This window comes from Pygoscelis adeliae, unplaced genomic scaffold (assembly GCF_000699105.1).
Source record: "Pygoscelis adeliae isolate BGI_AS28 unplaced genomic scaffold, ASM69910v1 Scaffold436, whole genome shotgun sequence".
Classification (NCBI taxonomy): Eukaryota; Metazoa; Chordata; class Aves; order Sphenisciformes; family Spheniscidae; genus Pygoscelis; species Pygoscelis adeliae.
This window is the reverse complement of record NW_008825051.1, coordinates 209,893-229,961: the sequence shown is the minus strand read 5'-3', so window position 1 is coordinate 229,961 and position 20,069 is coordinate 209,893. Positions and strand designations below refer to the sequence as shown.

At 45.4% G+C, this 20,069-nt stretch overlaps 1 protein-coding gene across 1 annotated transcript in view; it reads left to right on the top strand.

Moving 5' to 3' along the window:
* CACNA1B (calcium channel, voltage-dependent, N type, alpha 1B subunit) overlaps positions 1–20,069 on the top strand; it is a 306,403-nt gene that overhangs the window by 263,897 nt on the left and 22,437 nt on the right. The window contains 6 exon segments of the mRNA XM_009326378.1: positions 1,646–1,762; positions 4,853–4,918; positions 5,600–5,691; positions 7,636–7,786; positions 11,137–11,264; positions 18,507–18,603. Coding sequence (XP_009324653.1) covers positions 1,646–1,762; positions 4,853–4,918; positions 5,600–5,691; positions 7,636–7,786; positions 11,137–11,264; positions 18,507–18,603 — 651 coding nt within the window.

The following is a 20,069-nucleotide window of genomic DNA, read 5'->3' as shown; positions in this document are numbered from 1 at the left end:
ATCCAGCCGTGGTCCGGCTCTGCCCCCCCGGGTCCTATACAGCCCTTACGTGCTAAGGTGAGTTCAGCTGGTATTTTGTGAAGGGAACGAAACCGATGTGAAAAATAAAACAGAAGCTGATGCTAAGAGACAAACATTGAATTTTTAGTGCTTGTTTTACTGACCTTTAACAACCCAGGGGAATCCGTGCTTGTGTTTTGCCTGCCAGAGCTGCTTTCTGTTGCTGATTTGAATGAGCTCACTGTTGTCTGCTCTTTCATTGAACATACCTGTGCTTTTCTCTTTTCTCTTTATTTGAGGATTGAGTCTGATATACGGTCTGTGCCTAACTCTGAGCTGCTTGTGTTTTTAACATGAGAGAAACCGAGTGCATGCCTGAGACTGATTTCTTGAACTCTTTGATGGGATTGGTGGAATGTGATGCTAATGGCCCCAAAACTGAGCTGGCATTTAAATAAATGAATAGATCCAACAAGCCCCTCAAATTCAGCATGAGCTCTGTAGCCAAATGAGCAAGAAACGTGGGTTAGTTCAATATGACTGGGTGTCTTCTGGTAAAACAATAATACAAGGGCAAGACTATTTTTGCTCATCTTTACCAACAAGAGCTCCTTGTGATTATATTTTCCACTCCACTGCTTGACAGTTTAAAGTGGGATGCTTTCTCTCTTTAGCTAACTCAGTCAAATAAATGGCTGTGAATAGAGATTCACAAATAAGTGATTGGAATCAGTACGGAAAGGGGGGATATTTTTCATCTCCTTAAACTAGGAGGGCAAGAGGGATCTGGCTTTTGCATGTTTTGTTTTGGAAAGAACCCTCTCTAGATTAGCTCATTGGGGCAAAAAAACTCTTTTCCTTGAAGGAAAGAAAAAATGGGGTGCTGGGTGGGGAGAATCACACAAAACAAATGGAAATCAGAATCTGTCTCCAGCAGTTCTTTGATCCACCTGCAAAGGCACATTTAATAATAATTTAAAAAATCAGCAGGTTCCTAAGGCACCCTCCTGCTGTTGAACACTCAACCTCCCCAATTGATTTGCTGCCGTTGATCCATCTTCCAAATAGTCTTGCTGGTGCCATTTCTCCTTGATGAGCCTGTCCAGTCACATGTTGTATAAACATTTTAAACCTCCAGGTTAGAAAACATCCTCATTCTTTCAAGGATGTTTTAATCTTCACTGGACAATGCCTTTCTTTGTTATGGTAGAGGCTATATACGCATTCCCTTGCAACCGTCTTGGCTTAAGTTCAATTCATTGTAGAAAGCAAGCTGACCAAGACTTCAAAACAGCCTCATTCTTTACAAAATGATAATATGGCACCATTACCTCTCCCTGAGTCTTTAGGGGGAGAAAAATCTGCCTTACTCAAAGAAAACAAGACCTCCATGGACAGCGTGAAAGGGCCTTTTCCTTCTCTATCATTGACCCAGTAGCAGAGGGGAGGGCTCTTGTGGAGAGGGATTTTCTCATACTTGCTGCATGTGGAGTGATCTGCACTGACGAATGTTTCTTTTGGAAGGTTTTCTGGTGGCCGATTTGCTGCTTAGATCGTGAAGCTGGTAATTTTAATTTCTTTTTTGCGGGCTGTGGTTTCTAATCGCGTTAATTTCTGAAGGACACAAACCCTTTACTTTCCGCAGGACAACTTCATCAACCTCAGCTTCCTGCGGCTCTTCAGGGCAGCGAGACTTATCAAGCTCCTTCGCCAGGGTTACACTATCCGCATCTTGCTCTGGACGTTTGTGCAGTCTTTTAAGGTGAGTGTTAGGCAGGTGGGAGGCAGGGAAGAGACATGGGGAGACGGTAACGCTTGGCACATCTCTGTCATCATCCATGGAGTATGAAAGAGCTTCCCTTCCTTGCCAAGGGAACGGCCTCTCTGCACCTCTGCAAAGCAATTACAGGAATATTAATTCTGCAGAAATGCTAACTGATTTGCACTGAACATCCCCTGAACACTGTAGGTGCTGAGCATTTTGGAAGATGAGTCTGAAAGCCGGATGGCTACTGATGCAGACTTGCAGCAAGTGCGCAAAGCTCAAGTTGCCCTTGAAAACTACCACAAAATCCCTGTGGCAAAATCATGAGACTTGGCTATTAGCATAAGGAAATGGTAGTCTGACTAATAAGTGCCTTAATGCCTGCTGTTTGCCTGCAGCGAGTGCAAGGTTTCAGTCTTGGTAGAATTTGATAGAAGTGAAACCCAAACCATTGCATCTTGGTAATATAAACTGTGAAGCTGTATAACACAGGGCTGTGTTTTTATGATGTGGAGGATTAAAAAAATGATTTTTTGTTCTAAAGTCGAGATAGTTGCTTTCCCTGGTTTCCTTTTCCCCTGCCCTTCCCTCCCAGCAAGCCTCAGCACGTTGTGGCAGCTGGTACATTGTGGCGCAGGGGCAATTGGCCATGGCAGCTGGATATACACTTCTGAACTGAGTGACCCTCGAACAACTGCCTTACAGCAGCTTAGTTCTCAACCTGCGCTTAGCTTCGAGATAGCTGTTTTCCAGATCTAAATAAGAGCCCACACGCCCCAAAGCTGGTTATTTTTAACAGCTCTCAGCTGGTTTGCAGCCCGTTTCCACAGCTTGTTGTGCTTTAACTCTGGTTATGGGGCATGCTCATGTTCTGCAGTGCAGAGGAGATCATTTAACATGAAATCAGGATTTTGTAGCACTGATACTGAGCTCTAGCACACTAGTATTTATTGACTGTGCAGCTGCAGGGTGCAGACCCCCAGTCCCATCACATGTAGACCCTCTCCCAGAAAGGAACCTCCCTGGTTCTGGAGATCTTGCAAAGAAATATAAGTAGAGAGGTGACGTGGGAAAGCAAAGCACAATGAGGTCAGGGAGTGGCCAAAGATGGATCTGTTCACTAGCTCACAGCCAGCGAACTTCATCTCCCGCTCACTGGCGCAGTGCCACACTCCTGAGCACTGCCCGTGCACGTGGTGGGTGGCTCAGCGAGCCTGGGGACCATACCTCTGGCTTTGCACAGGGTCTCGCCTTCTTTTGGGCTGAGCTCTGAGGTCTGCGGGTGATAGCTTATGTCCTGGGTGCTGTTGCAAGCTCAGGGGAGCCTGTCTGCAGGTCGGTGCAATGTCAGGGTATTTTGCACGGTGCTTTCTGGAAGGCGTTATGGTGGCAATTGGTATCTAATGACGTAGAGTGAGGTGGGATGCAGAGCAACTGGTTTCTTTTGCTTTAGCTCCGCTTTCAAATATATCATGGCGTCTGAGTCAAAACGATGCAGAGAGGTTATTTTACATGATAAAACTGTGGGGAGGAGTGTGCTTTCTCCAAAAAGGGAAAAGACGTTTTAAGAGAAGAAAGGCATTTCTCTCCTGCGGTTGGAGAGAGATGCCGGGTGGCTCTGCCCACGCCGGGCTGGGAGTGCTGGCCAGCCCCATGCAGGCTGCGAGAGAACCGGGATGGAGAACTGGTTTTGGTAGGGCATGAACGTGGCTATTGATCTGCACCAGAGCTGGCTGAGAGGGAAGTTTCTACTAGACCTTTTAGACTATAGAGGCAAAACCTTTTTGGAGGGTGGAGATGGGAACATAGCGATTGCTTCTTTCTACAAGCAACGTGGAGAAGAACTGCAGGCATCCGTGCTGTTATCCCATGGCCAGGGGTGGGAGTGAGTGTTGTATTACACTGTACGTCCCTTTGGGAGACACCAGACAGGCAGCTGGTGCTCTCGTATTCAACTTCTGTGTTATGTTTTCATCCAACCATCAAGCAGCTAATGGAAAGGGACTGCAATTTGGGGGTTGCAGTGCCTTAGATTTGTTAGGTCGTGTTTTCCTTGAAGGCGGATGGAGGTGGTGTTGCTGCTGCTCTCACCTTGTAACTCATGAGGAATCCTGCAGCCAGGATAGCCTCTACCAGAGGCTGAGATGTGGGGTCTGCAGGTATAAGATGTTCCCACTCAGGAGAGTGTCCTTGGACTGTGTAGTCTTCGTGGGATCTTGGGAGAGGGGCTCAGCCAAGGCCCTTTTCAGTATAATCCCGACCCTTTCCAAAGTGTGTGTGCAGAGTGTTGCCCCTGAAGGGGAGCCGAGACAGTTCCTGGGCTGCATGGGGAGCTGCTTGGCCACCTTTCCCCCATCCCTGAGCTCTCGGTCCTTGTCCCTTGTGCAAAGGTGTCCAGCAGAAACCACATCAGCCCTTTGCCCCATGTTTCTTACTGGGCTCCCTGTGGGCTGCATAACCCCTCCCCTGCCCCGAGCATCACACGGTCTAGCCCTAGGGCAAGAGTTCTCATTTTTTCAGCTATTACTAATTAAAAGGCATTAATTACCCATTCATTTAGCCTGAGTGGAAAGTAGCTATTACTCTCAGCTTGGGTAACATAATTACATTGTAACCTTCACTGATTTCTTGCTAAAACTCAGAATCTTTTTGTCCTCCTGGGATCGCAATCTGTGCCTGTTTCAGAGCAGGAACTTGTTTCTTGGATGTATATTTTTTTTCTCATACTAAATTTACAGCAAGGTCATTAAAAATTAATGCTCATATAATTATGCATAGAAAATACCAGTGCTTGCCAGTAGCTCCAGTGCTTGCTGCGGAGCTTCTTATTTTATTTTCCCTGCTTACTGCTTATCTGCCTGCAAGGATGTATAGAGAGCCCTTGGAAAGCCCAGACTATTTTGTGATCGCTGAATACCTGGCTGCAGGGGTTTGTCTTCTGAAGGCTGCCAGAATTGTTCATATTCTCTTCTCAGTTCCTTCATCTGAAGGAGAAATGTCACAAAACACAGTGCTGCCCAGGAATTAAATGCTACCGGCTGACGTATGCATTTGCTGTCATTAACGCTGCCTTCTCTTTTTCCACAGGCCTTGCCTTATGTGTGTCTCCTCATTGCAATGCTCTTCTTCATCTACGCCATTATTGGCATGCAGGTAAAATTTTAGCTTTAGGTCATAAGTAGCCTGGTTTTGTCCCACTGGTTCAGGGTGCAAATAGGTTATTGCCTGCGCAGCAGGATCAACGCCTGACTTAAGATGAGGCGAAAGTCCAGTGTCAGGTAAATTAGAAGTGCAAAGAAGGCCACTTTTTGTAACTTTATTGCCAGGTCTTGTGTTGAACGTGGCCCTGGGTGTACAGATATTTCTGGGTGTACAAAGGGAGAGTGTGGGCAGGCAAACTGGCTGCGGGTGACAAGCCTGCAGCACAGCATCACCGGAGGGGGTGGTGGGCAGCCGTGTCTCCCACGGGCAGGGCACGTCCCTTCCTCAGGGTACAGGCATATCAAGAGGCTGAGAGCAGGGAGCAGCTCAGGCACTGCACCTTTCTGAAAAGAAATGAGACAGTTTTCTTGGCCTGGGATGGAGCTGAACTGTGGTGTTGGAAAGGGTCTGTGTGAAGACAAAGCACATTAAACAGATTTTTTTCCCCATTTGATCTCCAGAAAACATTTTTATCTCCCTCTTCAGCACAGAAATTATTCTAGCTTTTGAGATCCCTTGAACCAGGACAAGTTCTTTTCCTGCCTTTTCTCCCAACTCCATTTGATCTACCTTTGCTGACAGCGTCCACGTGAGGATGCATTTGGCCTGAATTGCTTCTGTTTTCTGTGGCAGGGATTTGGAAACATTGCACTAGATGATGAAACCTCCATTAATCGGCACAATAACTTCCGTACCTTCCTCCAAGCCCTGATGCTTCTGTTCAGGTAAGTAGAGTATAAAATACCGTAAGACTTGCATGCAAGCAATAAATAAGTCCTTGTTTTCCCATATACCAGTTTAGCTGCTGAGGCTTAGGCATCCTCTAAGGAAGTTATTTGGAGTTTTTTTTTTGCTGCCTCCTCCTCGGCGTTAAGGGTTGGCCTGTCACATCTCCGAATATGATAGATCTGATTCAACACATCAGCATCTGCACAAAGTGACAGCCGGCACTGTGACACCCCACATCAACTCAGGTGGAAGCTTAATATAAGACAGAACCCCCCTGGTTTAAGTGATTAATGTCGTTCCTGTCATGAAGCTTACTATTTAAATTTTTTTAAAAGTGCGAATTCCTTTAATTGGTCATTTTTGTATTACCAACAAGTTAACACTTCATACGTCAATGCCACCTCTGCTTCAGAGTGAAAATGTTTCCATCTAGGTTCATTCTGCCTGGAAATGAAGCATTTTCAAATGAAAAAAAATATCAATGAAATGGCAGATCTTCATTTGCAGACCAGGCAAAAATGAAGTGCAAGCCCTGCTCCAAATCGGGGCAGCTTGGGGAAGATTTCACTTATCTGGATGTGTGCCGTGCGGTGTGGAGACACAGTGGTTAATAACTGCTCTGGCCCCACAAGCGCCTGCCCGCTGTGCCAAGGCTCGGTTCTGCAGATTACACAGCGCTTGTAACTGGATATCTTGCCTGGGATTTGGTTTGCATAGTTTCTGTGAAGCCAGACGGAAATGAAATTAGCCTTCTCTAGCTCAGAATAATCGCTCGGCTCAAAACTCTGAATTTTAATAAAACCGGATAATTATTCAGTCTTGTGTCCAGACCTCTTGGTCCCTTTCCAGACCCACGCGGCAGCTGCAGTGGGACAGAGGGGGCAGAGGCAGCAGGACTGCGATGGGGGAGTGGGGTTCTGCAGAAGGGAATGGGGCTTCAGCACTCAGTGCCGCCAGTGGGGTAATCTGCTGTAGAGTAATTCAGAGTAGCCTGGAAGCTATTTCACTTTACACTGAGCATCAAGTTTTCTCAAAGACCGGGAGGAAGGCTTGTGAGCTGGCTCTGTGTACAAATTAGCATGGTTGTGAACAACACGGCAACAAGATGGGCTGTTTGTGGCACTGTGGAGGGATGCCCCTAAAAGCACCTCTGAGTGCGGTGCAGAAATTACAGAGGGGAAAATCTGAGGTTACGTAGGAAGTCAGAGTAAGCAAACGTGGGGATCCCCCAGCTTCCGATCCATGTGTGCACGTTGCAGGGGATGGTTTATTTTGAGGACAGACCCTCTGGGACTCCAAATTTTTTCCTTTTAGCTATTTTTCTCCCTACAGTAGAAGTAGAAGTCAGAGGGGGAGGAGGGAAATGATGAAGAAAACCCAGGAGACTGTCATGAAAAAGGGACCCAAGTCACTACGACCAACTTCAATATAGGGGTCACTTCAATGACCCCTACTGAGATCACTACGACCAACCAGCCCATCCTGCTATTTCTGTATCTGCCTCATAAAGGAAATAAGAGATTCAAGTGGAGAAGCCTGGTTCCATTTCCCCATTGGGTTTACAGCCAGCACTAGGACAGAAATGTTAGCTGCTTCAAAAGGGAACAATCTAAACTCTGTTTACTTACATTTGCACTGGACATGTTTAAATCAGTCTGGTTTTATACTCTGTAAAACCAATGACGCTTAGCCTACCTGAGCCTGTTCTGTTTCTTTTACCCCCCTGTAACAGAGGGAAATGTTCTTTCTCCTTTCTTTTTCAAGTCAGCAGGCTGGTAGTTCAAATTCCGAATATAAATATAGTCTCTCCACCTGGACACAACCTTCCACCTAATTAATTTAGTTAATTGGGCGCAGTAATACCGCAAAGTGGATGCCCCCCAAGGTCTGTAATGGGGAGGGGGTTGGATAAGCTCACCCTCTGCCCTCCCTGTCTGCAGGAGCGCCACGGGGGAAGCCTGGCACGAGATCATGCTGTCGTGCCTGAGTAACAGAGCCTGCGACCCGCTCTCTGGCCTCACCAAAAACGAATGTGGCAGTGATTTTGCCTATTTCTACTTCGTGTCATTCATCTTCCTGTGCTCCTTCCTGGTAAGTCGGTCCCGATCTCTCCCAAAGCAGAGATGCCGGTGTGGTTTCCCCCCCAGCCCCTCCCTCCCCACCCCCTTGCTTCCTCCTTCTCCCTAATTATGATTTATACAACATTACAAGACAGCTTCAATAAAAACCATTTATCATCCTGGTGATATAATCCCTTTAATCCCCAAAGAGATCATTTAGTCATTAAAGGGAAGGTTTTTATCTTTCTTCTCACAGGGGGGTCTAATATTTGGAATTAAGCATTAATCTGTTTTGTCTTGATTTGTAACACGGGCCTTTGAAGAAGGGGATTGGGGAGGGTGGGGTGAGAATGGCCAAGAAACATCGGTTCAGAAATGCTTGCAGCAGGCAGCTGGGAGCATCACACTTATTTGATGCCTTGTGTTTTGTTTTGATTGCCAAATAAATGCAGTGATCATTTTCTTCTGCAATGGTGCCGGGAAAGCTTTAGACATGACAGTGCACAGAGCTGTGGTACTTGATTCGTGCCCGTGGCCATCAGACGGGGCTGGGTCTAAGCTTTAATAGGTGCCACTGCCTTTCTGATCACTTGCATGCATAAAAAGCTCTCTGCTCTTGGGGCTTGGTTCACTTTCCTCTGCACCACTGGGACAGAGGAATGGAAAACCAGGGACAGGGACCCAATTAAACTTCAAGCAGGAAGAGATTAAAGTCACAGCTCTGAAATGTACCAAAAAGCAACGTATCAAACCTACGTTCAGTTCCATGGGTTTGCTTTAAAAGATAAGATTTGATGCTTTGTGCAGTTAATTCCTGCTATCATCAGAAACCTTTAACCAGGAAAAAGAGGTACACTTGGCAGTCTGATGCTGGGTATAGATAGACCAACTTCAGTGACCCCTACTGAGATCCTTTGGCTGACTGCTGTTGCCCCTTTGACATCCCGTGGTTTATTTCTGCTGCATATATTAAAAAACGCGGAGCCCTGAAAGCTTATACAAAGTTAATGCTCTATTTACTGATTCCTTCAGCACTCTGTATTTTAAAGCCCATTTTTTTCTTTGTACAAATCCCTAACCCAACATCAGACATTCTCATTGTTATTTTCAAGTGCATCATTGTTCCTAAAGCTTTTTCTTTAAAAAAACCCAACCAAACAACATCCCCCCAGACTCACCCTCCCTGGCTCATATCAGCCATCCCACTCAAAATGTAGTAGCAGAATTGGAGGCTGGAGCACATCTGTGCAAAATACAGCTTTGCATAAGCTTTGTCCCTGTGTCAGCGCTCCTGGAAAACCCCATGAAACCACACCCGGGGCTTGCTGGCAGAGAGAGGGGAGAGCCCTTGCGAAGAGCAAAGGCAGGGAGGGCAGGCTCCAAAAATAGGCAGCGGAAAGGCAAGCAGCTGGACTGCTACGGGACAGGGCTGTAACTCACGTCTTAAAATGCGTTCAGCACTTCATTGCAATGAAACATGTGGTTCCCCACAAGTGATTAAAGCGTTACAGAGCCACAGCCTTGCCAGGAGGGCACGTTTTTGTGGTTTGTTCGATGTTACATCATAGATGGAGGGGAGTTGGATAAAACGTATTTGGTTTTAAATGTTGTTTCTGGCTCTTTGTGGATGTCCACCCTGACATAATTTTCCTCCTGTAATTTACACTGTTGAAAAACATAAACTGAAATTTAAAAATATACAGGAACTTTCGAAACAGCTGTACGCAAGCAAGGGAAAGCCATGGCTGGAGCTGGGAGTAATGGAAAGGGGCTTGGGATTAAGGGGCAAACTCTCAAGAGTTTTGCTGTCTCTTGGTGCTCTGGGTCTACTGTGTTACGTGTGGGGTACCTGCAGCACATGAGTGAGCCCTGCTGATGTGGTTATAGTGCTTCCAGTCTTTGAGTAGCTTATCGAGAGCTGGGCTGGACATCCCTGTCCAGTGCTGCAAGGTGCACAGCACCGAGATCCCAGGGCTTGTCTAGGCTGTGTTGCACACAGACTCTGTGAGCATCCAGGAACAAGGGTGCCACAAAGTACTGGCTTGGCTCCCCAAACCCAGCAGAGCTGTTTAGAGTAGTGCTGCATTCGAGCTGACAAGCCTTAACGCTCAGCTGCAGGAGTGAATTCATGCACGCTGCTGCAGAGGCAGAAGCCTTGTTTGCAGCCAGGTTCACCTGGCTGTGTGCTGTACAGCATGGCCCGGAGAAGATCTTTGGGTGGTGTAAGAAACCCCGGTGCTCTAGTGTAGGACATTGATATGTTGGGGGTTGGGTTCTGCTCCCCGCTTTCTGTTGGGGTGGGTTCTAAAAATAGGTGGACTACAGGTCTGGGAAGTTCCTGATGGAACTTCCATTTGGTGGTGACATGGTGATTTGTTATGGACTCTGCTTGTCTGTACTGGTGGATTGTGTGTCCCAGCAAGAGCCAAGACCCCTTCCTCCCTTCAGATCACACAGGAATATGAGTTCTTCGAAACTGCATGAACTCCAAACTCTGATTTTCTTTTAACAACCAGCAGACCAGCCGGGGACATCCATATTCAGTTTAATTCTGCTCATCCCCACGCGAGAACTAGCAGCACCCACGGCAGCAGCTCAGCTCTCCTACAAAAAACACAACGAAGGTAGAAAGGGGTCTTGTGCCAGTCAGGTCTTTATCTGGCACAGGAGCATCCGTTCCCACCTGTCCTCCTGCTCTTCCATTCTGCTGGCTGCAGCTTGATCTTTTCCCATTGAAACTCTTCTGTTGGCTTTAATAAGAGGAGAATCTTAATATGCCAGAAGCGTTTGCCGGGCTCTGTGTTAGCGCCCATTAGGGACAGGAGCCTTTTGTGTGCCCTGCACCTCATCTTTCTGGGGATCTTTGAAGGTTTAAATTGTTGAGTCTAAAACAGGACATTCAGGCTGAAGAATGGTTTTTCTTCTAGCTGTTCTTGTCTTGATGTGCCTTGATATGAAATTGCTGGAAGAGTTCACATCACCCAGTTGGTGAAGCAGCCGCTGCAGCCCATGTGCTGGTCTGTGCTGACATGGGGTAAAGAAGGGGTGAGGGAGAGGTGCTGAGCCAGTCAGGCTCTGGGATGGGTCATCTGGGCATCACCAGTGATGGGGATGTGGCCAAACTGTCCATGGTCAAAAGCCGTGGCAAACCTGCCACGTACTGCAGAGCTGGAAGTGGCTTGCAGTGTGCAGGGGAGGAGGAGGTGGCAGCAGGGTCCCCAGGGACCCAGGGCTAAGTTTGTAGAGTTTATTTTCTGGGGTGTGGCTGTTTCTTGTAGAAAACACACACCCTGCTAAGGGAATCATACCTGCTTCCCTTCCAGCCTCTCCTCTCCTCTCCTCTCCTCTCCTCTCCACTGCCTTATTGCTTCCTCTCTGCAGATGTTAAACCTGTTTGTGGCTGTGATTATGGACAATTTTGAATACCTGACAAGAGACTCCTCCATCCTTGGGCCCCATCATTTGGATGAGTTTGTTCGTGTCTGGGCTGAATATGACCCAGCTGCCTGGTATGTACGCTGTTATATGTGGAGAAAAGGATATACATTGTGTGTAAATGCCGTACCTATACACACAAACAGCCTGTTTTAATGTGAGTACAGCTCCAGAAGGAAAATGACTCCAAAGCTTGAGGTAACATTGGTGGTAAATGCTCCAACTTCAATTCACTGTGCACTGGAGATGAACAAACCTGATGTCATTACAAGGGCATTTCCTTCAAATAGACACGAGATCGACATAAACCAACAAATCAAGAAAGCAAAACGCACCCTCCTTCCCACACACACAGAGCCAAAAGTTAATCGGGTAAATTCAAATGATCGTGGGTAAATGGCCAAGTAGAAAAGCTGTTCAGCGTTTCCAAAAGGAGCTTTGATTGCCTTTGGTTTCTGCATCCCAGTTTGGAGATAGAAATATGCTGAATCTCTTGCTATTGGCAGCACTTTAGGTAACTTAGAGGCTAGGCCTTGTTATACCTCATTTATGCAGCATTTCTCTCCTAGTTGAGAACCACCTTAACGGTTTCACAAATCCTGTGCAGAGACCTGAGACCACACAGAAAAAATTTCAAGTCTTCAAGATGCTCTCTCTCCCTTAAAAGGACATGATGTACCCCACTGCTTTGCATCAAGTCCAACAGGCTCGGACTTCATCATTTGCTTTCACCCACCTGTGAGGCAGCAGGGAGTGACTTGATGTTTCTCAATGTAAGGGTGGTTCGCTGAAAACGTGATTTTTAAACAGACATTTCTTATCAAACCCAATGTTTTGATCTTGGAAGCCTCCTTCTAATGACATCAAATTGTAGAAGGGAATTTTGTTTTTCTAAATAATATTTTAGCTTTTGGACTTGCAGGTGAAACGTAAGACGTGCAAAATAATAAGAAGAAAATGCAATAAGCCTAACTTTGGAAGCATTTCAGTTCTCAGTGAGCCTCTGATAAAATGTTCCTGATATATGAGTGTGTTAAAGGAGGAAATAGTTTTCTCGCAGCCAGGCGGTGAGGTGTTTGGTTTTATGGTTTTATCTCTTGGTTTTTCTTATTCAAAGACACTCGCAGGGAAAGCTGCACACCTGGGCTTGAGTACCACGGCAGTGGAGGAGTGGCACTGTGCTGTGGCAGACCCAGGAGCCACTGCTGAAGCATTTTAAGGAATTTTTTAAAAAGGAGGGAACGGCTCTGACCAGTGATCACTTCTAGAGCAAGACTGACTTTAATATATTGTTTTTCTCCATGGCCCAGAGAAAGCTACTGCACAACAGTCCTGGTGACTGTTTTATTTTCATTTCTAGATGCTCTGAGATACAGGTCACAATAATTTCCTTGATATTCTGCAGCTTGGGAATTTGCCTGTTGGGAGACTTTTTTTTTATTTAAAGCCATACTAATTTTGTATCCATTTTCCTCCCCACGAGTTACTCTGCAATGAATCTCCTCTGTATTTGTAATGAAGCTGTCTCCAGCTCCTCCAATTTTCCACTCTTTTTTGTTTCCCTTCAGTAGAGACAGATGCAGAAAGTGTTTGTATAATCAGCTTCTCAAACTCCCTGCTAGGATGCAATTAAACTGCTTTAAAATCTCAGTTAAATTGATTTAGACTAACTTTAAATGTAAACCTATTCCAAAATGACTGCATTTCTCTGAACTGTGTGTGATTTTAACTAGCTCGGAGCCATCCATACTTTGAGCCTGCATATATACTACACACATACTAGCAGCTTGTAATCTCCAAGCAGATTTTCATTACCACGTGCTCTGTAAGACAGACGAGTCCTTTGTGGGTATTTGGCAGGCAGTAAATAGCTTTTTTTCCTTTCTCAAATCTAAGTCCTCCCTCTTACCACTAGAAAAATCTCAATGAGACTGAAAACTTGGGAGTGCCCGTTCTCTCCTTAAAAAATAGTCTTGGCTCTGGTTAGCATCCATGGGAGGAGTAACACACCTGCAAGGGAAAAAATTAGTATCAATGTGCTTTTTAATGTTTATGTGTTCAGGAACTTTCCACCCATAAGAGGCACAAGCATTAAGTTTACAGAAAGATTTGCTCGCTCTATTAACTCTGAGCATAGAGGTTACATTTTGTGAGTCACGCAGGTGCCAAACCTTTTCACTTCTAGAGCTGTTAATACAGAATATGTCATTATTAAGAAATTCTGTTTTTCTCTAACCTTGTTCCCGTTTTTCTCCAATGTGAAGCTGTTGATGTTGGCAGAGTGACCAGGGGTGGAAGTGCGAATCACAGGACAGCCAAGACATGATGCTCGAGGCTTGATCCTAAACATGTGCATGTTCTGGATTTTCCATGTGTGAATGGTTCCACTGAAATCACTTATGTTTTCATAAGTGGGACTAACGTTTCCGCAATTTAAAAGCAATCTGAAATCCATTCACAGTTTAAGGCCAGAACAGATCTTTTGATCATTTGGGCTGAACTTCTGTGAAGCTCTGGACATGGTATTTCACAATAGCTATCCATGGACTGAGCTTAATGAGTTGTCTTTTAAGGTACAGCAGTACAACCCATTTTGATCTGAAGACACAGGGCTTTAAAGGACCCATTTTTAATTCAGCTGTTTGTTCCACTGGTTGGTTAAACTCATTGAAAGAAAACGTTGATCCAGTTTTTGTTTTCCATGTCAGCCATCTCCTTTTAGCATGTCAGCTCCCAGTATAGACATGTGTAGGGGAATGGTAAATAATCACCATACCATAATTTGCAAGAAAGAAGACTCCCAGGCAGTTATCTTACGCTAAGATGCATGTGAGCTGGTTCCTACTTCATCTGTTGCTAATTGATCGCCTCTCTCAAGGTCTCCTCTCTGATTGTCCCAAGGAAAAGGGAATTACAGTGTTTGTCCACTTCCCGTAGCTTGAGACCCTCAATGAAAGATGCTGCATGGGTACAAAGTACAAGTGTTGTTATACTTTTGTTATATAGATAATATTTTAAACATAGGCTTAATGTGTGTGTACTTACATACATATTTCCGGTATCACCTTTGTTTTTGTTACAAAATCCAACTTTATGTAAACTTTTCTGGGGAAAAACATTCAAAAGGAAGTAGCTGTTGTTCTAGATGTGTGTCACACTCAGTAGGGGTAAGTATGGGGAAACTGTTGGATTTAGGGGTGGCGGAAGCCTCGGGCTCACAGAAAAAGAGAGAGCGAGAGAAATGGGGCATACACAGTGGTTTGGTCTGGGGCTGGGAGTTAATCAGGAAAGGAGTGAAAACACTGAATTTAAGGGTGAACTGGGAAAGAAAAGAAAACTGGATTTCTATGAGCTTTTATTTGTTCAAGATATATAAAGTGAGCGCTTTATCTCTCTTATACCCCCCTTCCCAGTGCATACCTCTTAAAGATACTGGAAATGTTGATCTTGCCATCCCATTCCCATTAGTTGTGCCCAAGAGCCAAGGGAAATGCTACTGGCAGCACCTTCAGTGGTCGGGAGGAGGTGCAGGTGCTCCCAAGGGAGAGCTTTTTCTTAGCTATCTGAGATAAAGGGATGCTGATGAAAATAAACAAAACTCAAGTAGATTTAAACAACCTGTGAAAGAATCCCTGTTTGTCATAATTTGTCATAATTTTCTGCCGTGACCTTCTGATGCAGTACATCTGCTGGTTTTCAAGCATTCCACAGACTCTCAGAGAGCTCAGGGAACTGCTCATACGTATTTTCTACACGCTGATTTTACAAAACCGTTCCAAAATTTTGGTAAACTTCTTAACTCAGTTAAACCAATATACTTTTTATATCCACGATTAGGCCTGCAGCCAAGACTTGCGCAGTTCCATTTGATCTGTTTCTGAATTAATAGTTTTGAGCTGATTGTGAAGATTTTGAATAGACCTTAATTTTTCACATCCAAAAAAGCAGTAATATTGAAGGAGATATTCCAAAATATTGCAGCCTTCTTTATATAACATACCAAAATAAAAACAGTGAAGCCAAATCATCTCATTTTTCTTCAGAGGTCATTTTGAAGTTCAGTGCAGCTCTTTTTGTACATGATTTGGTTACTTACAAAAGATTAAGAAATCTAATCCTGCTGTTAAATTAGCTGAAAATGTTGCTGGGAGTTAACGAGACTGACCATAAAGCTAGCTCGAGGCATCTGATTTCACCTACTGGTAATGAAGGCTGGATTTTCCCAGTGCCAATGGCCAAGACGGCTCTTGAGATGGCAGTTTCTGGACTTCCAGCAAATTGCTTATTGCCCAGGAAACAGACTACAACCCTGCCGGGGTTATGTAGGTGGTAACAGTGGAAGGCAAAGATTCCCAAGCTCTTCTAAACCAGCTAATTTGAATCCCAGTAATAATCCATTAAACAGGCTATTTGTGTGCTGCAGGCTCTGGTTTTGTTGGGCTGCTGCAGCACCTGGGCGGTGGGTAGAGGCCATCTGTAGGCAGATGCTCAGGCACAGGGAAGTAAAACATTAGTGATAAAGGTAACCAAATGCAATGGTTGGAAAGCCTTGCACATGGCACTGAAGGTTTCACAGAAGAAAATCCAAGGGTATAGGTTTTGTTCAGCAGTTGGAAGTTCCCTCTCTCTCTCTGTGTTAACATGCCTCCTTCGTTGCGAGCCCAGTTGCCGTCAGACTAACCTTGCTTTTCAGCGTGTTTTGCCCTTCCAGCTTCTCCTGTTTGCCTGGGGAAAAACTGATTCCTCTTGGGTTTTGCTGTTGTAACATCTGATGTTTTCTTTCCAGTTGCCGGATTCATTATAAGGATATGTACAATTTGTTACGTGTAATTGCTCCACCCCTGGGCTTAGGAAAGAAGTGCCCTCATAGGGTGGCATACAAGGTTTGGAACTTCAGAGACTCCCTCCAGCATTTTCAGTTCTGGTTTTGTTTCTTTTTACCTGCCCCCCCAAGTGCAAATGCAAACAGTAGAGAAAAGAAACTGTAACGTAACTAACCCCTTGCCTGAAAAAAAGGAATGATTGACTGACTGCCTCCTTTTTCCTTGATGCATCTCTTCCCCGTCTACTCCCACACCCCAGCTGGCTGGAGACAGGCAGCTTTATGAGACAGTGAATCCTCCAGCTTCCATCCTGCCAGGTCTAGGTGGGAAGTGTTGGGGAAAAGCAGCACAGCATCCGAGCACTTTCTCTTTATATATACACACTGGAGAGAAATGTCTTCCCAAGATTTCTAGGGAGTAGCAAGTCCATTTTGTTTGGGCTTCATAGCATTGTTGCTCCAGTTGAATGATCAATGTTTGAACCCTTCCCTTTCCTGAACTGAAAAGACTTTTGATCTGGGCACTGGTTAACTGGGCAGCAGAGTGTGATTGTTACCTATGCTGGGGAGAGATGAAGGGATGAGCTTTTCACAGTGCAACAGCCAGAGATTGTCTTGGGAGCAAACTTACATCTCTGAGATCGTAAGCTATGATGGACATCCAGTGAAACCTCCTGCCTCATGGCACAGGAAAAGTATACTTGGGAGTATAAGTGCTTGGGAGTTGAGGTGGGGAATTAAGGACAGATCTTGCCAAGAAATCAGCATGGGATGACACTGGACTTCAGTGGGGTCCCAGTTACAGGCAGGGATTTTCTTGCAGTCTGTGCATGGAGAGCAGGAGATGAAGGAGAGAGAAGTGGAAGCAGCCAGCATGGAGTTTGCTTTTATCTTTCACTCCAGCCCAGGTGTTTTCCACACCTGATTGGGGATTAAGAGTTAACAAGCATTGCAGAGAAGGTATGAGATGCTGTACCTCCAGCCAGGGAGCGGGGGCAGAAGAGAGAAGCCAGGAGGAAGCCATTGGCTGTAATTACAAATTGTGTCTCTCACCAGCCTTTAAATTAGCTCTGGATTATAAAACCTGGGTGGTATTTTAACTGCATTAGTTACCAAGGACAGGAATAGTTGTTTCAGACTTGGTAAGCTCTCTCTTCTGCCCCCTCCTGCATCAATGCTTTACGTAGGTATCGAGACCCATGTCGGGGCAGCAGGCTGGTGTGCGGGCGCCTGCTTCTGTAGCTGTCCTGCTTGAGAAAGGGGTTTCCTATGGGTGCTTAGGTCTTGGTTTCCCTCCTAGTATAGTGGAGATGATAATACTGTCCTGCTTTTCCAGGGGTTAAACTTTAATTAATAACATGCCGCAATATACTTGGTCTTCTCAGATGACAGGCAGCACAGATTTGCACAATATAATAAGCAGGCAGCTCGCTGGGGAAACAAAATGAGATTGTCATAGTCATGCTCCCAGTTTCAGTAGTCAGAAAAAGGCAAAGCAGGAGAATTCCTTGCTGTTTCTGCATCCCTTGCTTTTCAGGGCAGAATTCTATTTACCACCAACACGCATTGAAGGTAGATGCTGTCAGTACTGGGCTGGTCTAAGGGCCTTTTCCCAAATCTCTGCAATTCCCAGTTCCCTTTAAGACACAGGACAGCCAGCTGCCCTCGGTGGTGGAGACAACCAGTTGACGTTGGCTTGATGAAAGAGGGGCCTCATCAAATGTAAGGGAGAAACAGGTCCCCTTTCCACCACCTTCCTGCAAATTAAGTACTGGGCTCTGGATTTGTCAAACCTGAATTCAGGCTGGAGGAGAAATTCAGGCTGGCTGAGGTTTTGCAGTGTTTCACCCTTGGCCTGGGGTCAGAGCAGTCCCAGTCTGTCCCCTGAGCAAACACACCAGGACTGGCTTTTTCTTCTCTCGTAGCCCACAGGCTGACCTGAAAACCAAACTCTTTATTCACTGAAGGAAAGCTGAATATTTTCTCTAAGCCCTCTCTCTCCCTGTCCCATAACTCTGCCTACCAGCTCTCCCTGGCATGGTGAATACAGCCTCTTGATTGACTGGTTTTGGGGGGAGGAGAAGGGGAAGCATCCCTCCACCCCCGCAAAGAGCCAGCCAAACCCGAGCCCTCCCCACGCCTTCTCCACCCCGAGCAGAGACATCAATCATTCCCCGCAGGGACCCGCGTGCCGAGGCGCAGCTCTGGCCACGGGACATCCCTGCAGTGACGAGGAGACGTTGGGTGTTGAAACACAGCAGTGGAAGTGGAGAAACCTTTCTATTTACCCATCTCTTTATTTTGGTTTTGTTTTCCTGAGAAATCTGATTAACCAGATCTCTGTTTTCTTGTCTGCTTTCCCTTCTCTCTCCTCCTTTTCATTTGCTCTGTTGTGTTGCCTTTTTCCCTATCCCCTTCCTTTTTATTTCCCCCCACCTGATCTGGTTTGATTTGTGTGTCCTCTTGCTTTTGCCTCCCTCCCTTTGACTCCAAGCGGGCGCATCAGTTACACTGACATGTATGAGATGCTGAGACACATGTCCCCACCTCTAGGCCTTGGAAAGAAATGCCCTGCTCGCATTGCCTATAAGGTAGATCAACCCCCCTAGAAACTCCTGCCAAACCACCAGCTTTTTGTGCCGTGGCTGAAGTGGGTGCTGGTTTTCTGTGGCATTAGTGTTGTCCTCCTGGACTTTTCTGGTGCTTTCTTTGCTTCCCAAGCAGACTGGATTTTGGATCTTCTCCTTTTTATTTATTTTTTGTAACCTTTTTTTGGTCTTTGAAACTATGGCACATCAGTTTGTCTTTCTAAGTATGTCTCCGCTATCTCTATCAGTGTTTCTATCTCTCCTCTCTCATTCTGCTTCCATTTAGGCTAATTTGGGGAGGGAGGGTGCTAATGAGCAAATTACCCTGCCAATATGATCCCCATTTATCTTCCTACAGCTCTTTGACTATCCGTTCTCACTAGCCCTTCAGTAGTATGTTGTTTTTCCCCCCTCTTAATTAGATTGGAGTAATTAGAGTAGGCAGTACTGTAGGAGTTAGCAAGCTATTAAACAGAGGCAACACCAGAAGGGCTCCTTAAATACCCTTGTGAAAGAAATTATTTTAACAGAAAACATTTAAGACAGTAAGACAAAGAAATCACTCAAACTTGCTGTTTATTCTGAAAAACTTTTTAATTGAACCACAAAAATGCATTATATCCAAAAGGCTGCTAGCTTCTGCCTTTTAGACACCGCCTGGATGAACACAGTGGAAACTCAAATAGACACAGAGCCAAAATTATGGAGTAGACCCAGACCCCGCCAGTTAAAGCCATGTTTGCTCTCCCAACAGCTCGCACGGCGCTTGGAAATTTGTATTTGCAGGGACGATTCCTTGGAAGCTTTTAACATTGAACCTCACAGTTTTGGAGGGAGAGGTTTGCCATAAGGATCTAGCATTGGTGTAATTGAGCGTCTGTCAAACTCAACAGGTTTTTTTTGCTGTTGATGTCATTTCAGCCATCACCAAGCCTAATTGCTGCACCCCACTGTGCTTGGTGCAATGGATCCAGATCACAATAGCCCCTCCAGTAGTCCTTGTCTTTTCACTGGGGCCATATGAAAGCAAGATTTTGTGAAGAGACTCAAGCTAAACCCAAACCTGGGCCTGCCTTTATATAGGGCACTTAGCAGCAAGAAGAGGTTCAGATATGGCTCCCCCAGTGTGTTAGGATTTAAAATAAAAATAAAATTAAACATAACCTTAAAGCTAGCCAGTTAGCTATCTTTTCTGTATTCCTTTTGGTTTGTTTCTGGCCACTTTGGAAGCTGCTTTAAAAGAGCATCTCTATTACAAGCAATTCATACCCACCATACTGTAACTAAGCTTGAGAAACCCAGCTACGGCAAAATGCCAGCTCCCAGGTCTCAGCTATTTCAGATGAGTAGATAGATAAACATCTATACGGAGGTACTAATTATACATGGAAACCCAATGATTTTAAAGAAATCAATGTCTCCTTTTAGCACCTGTGAGTTTCCATTGACTTAAGATGGAGCTTAGTTAC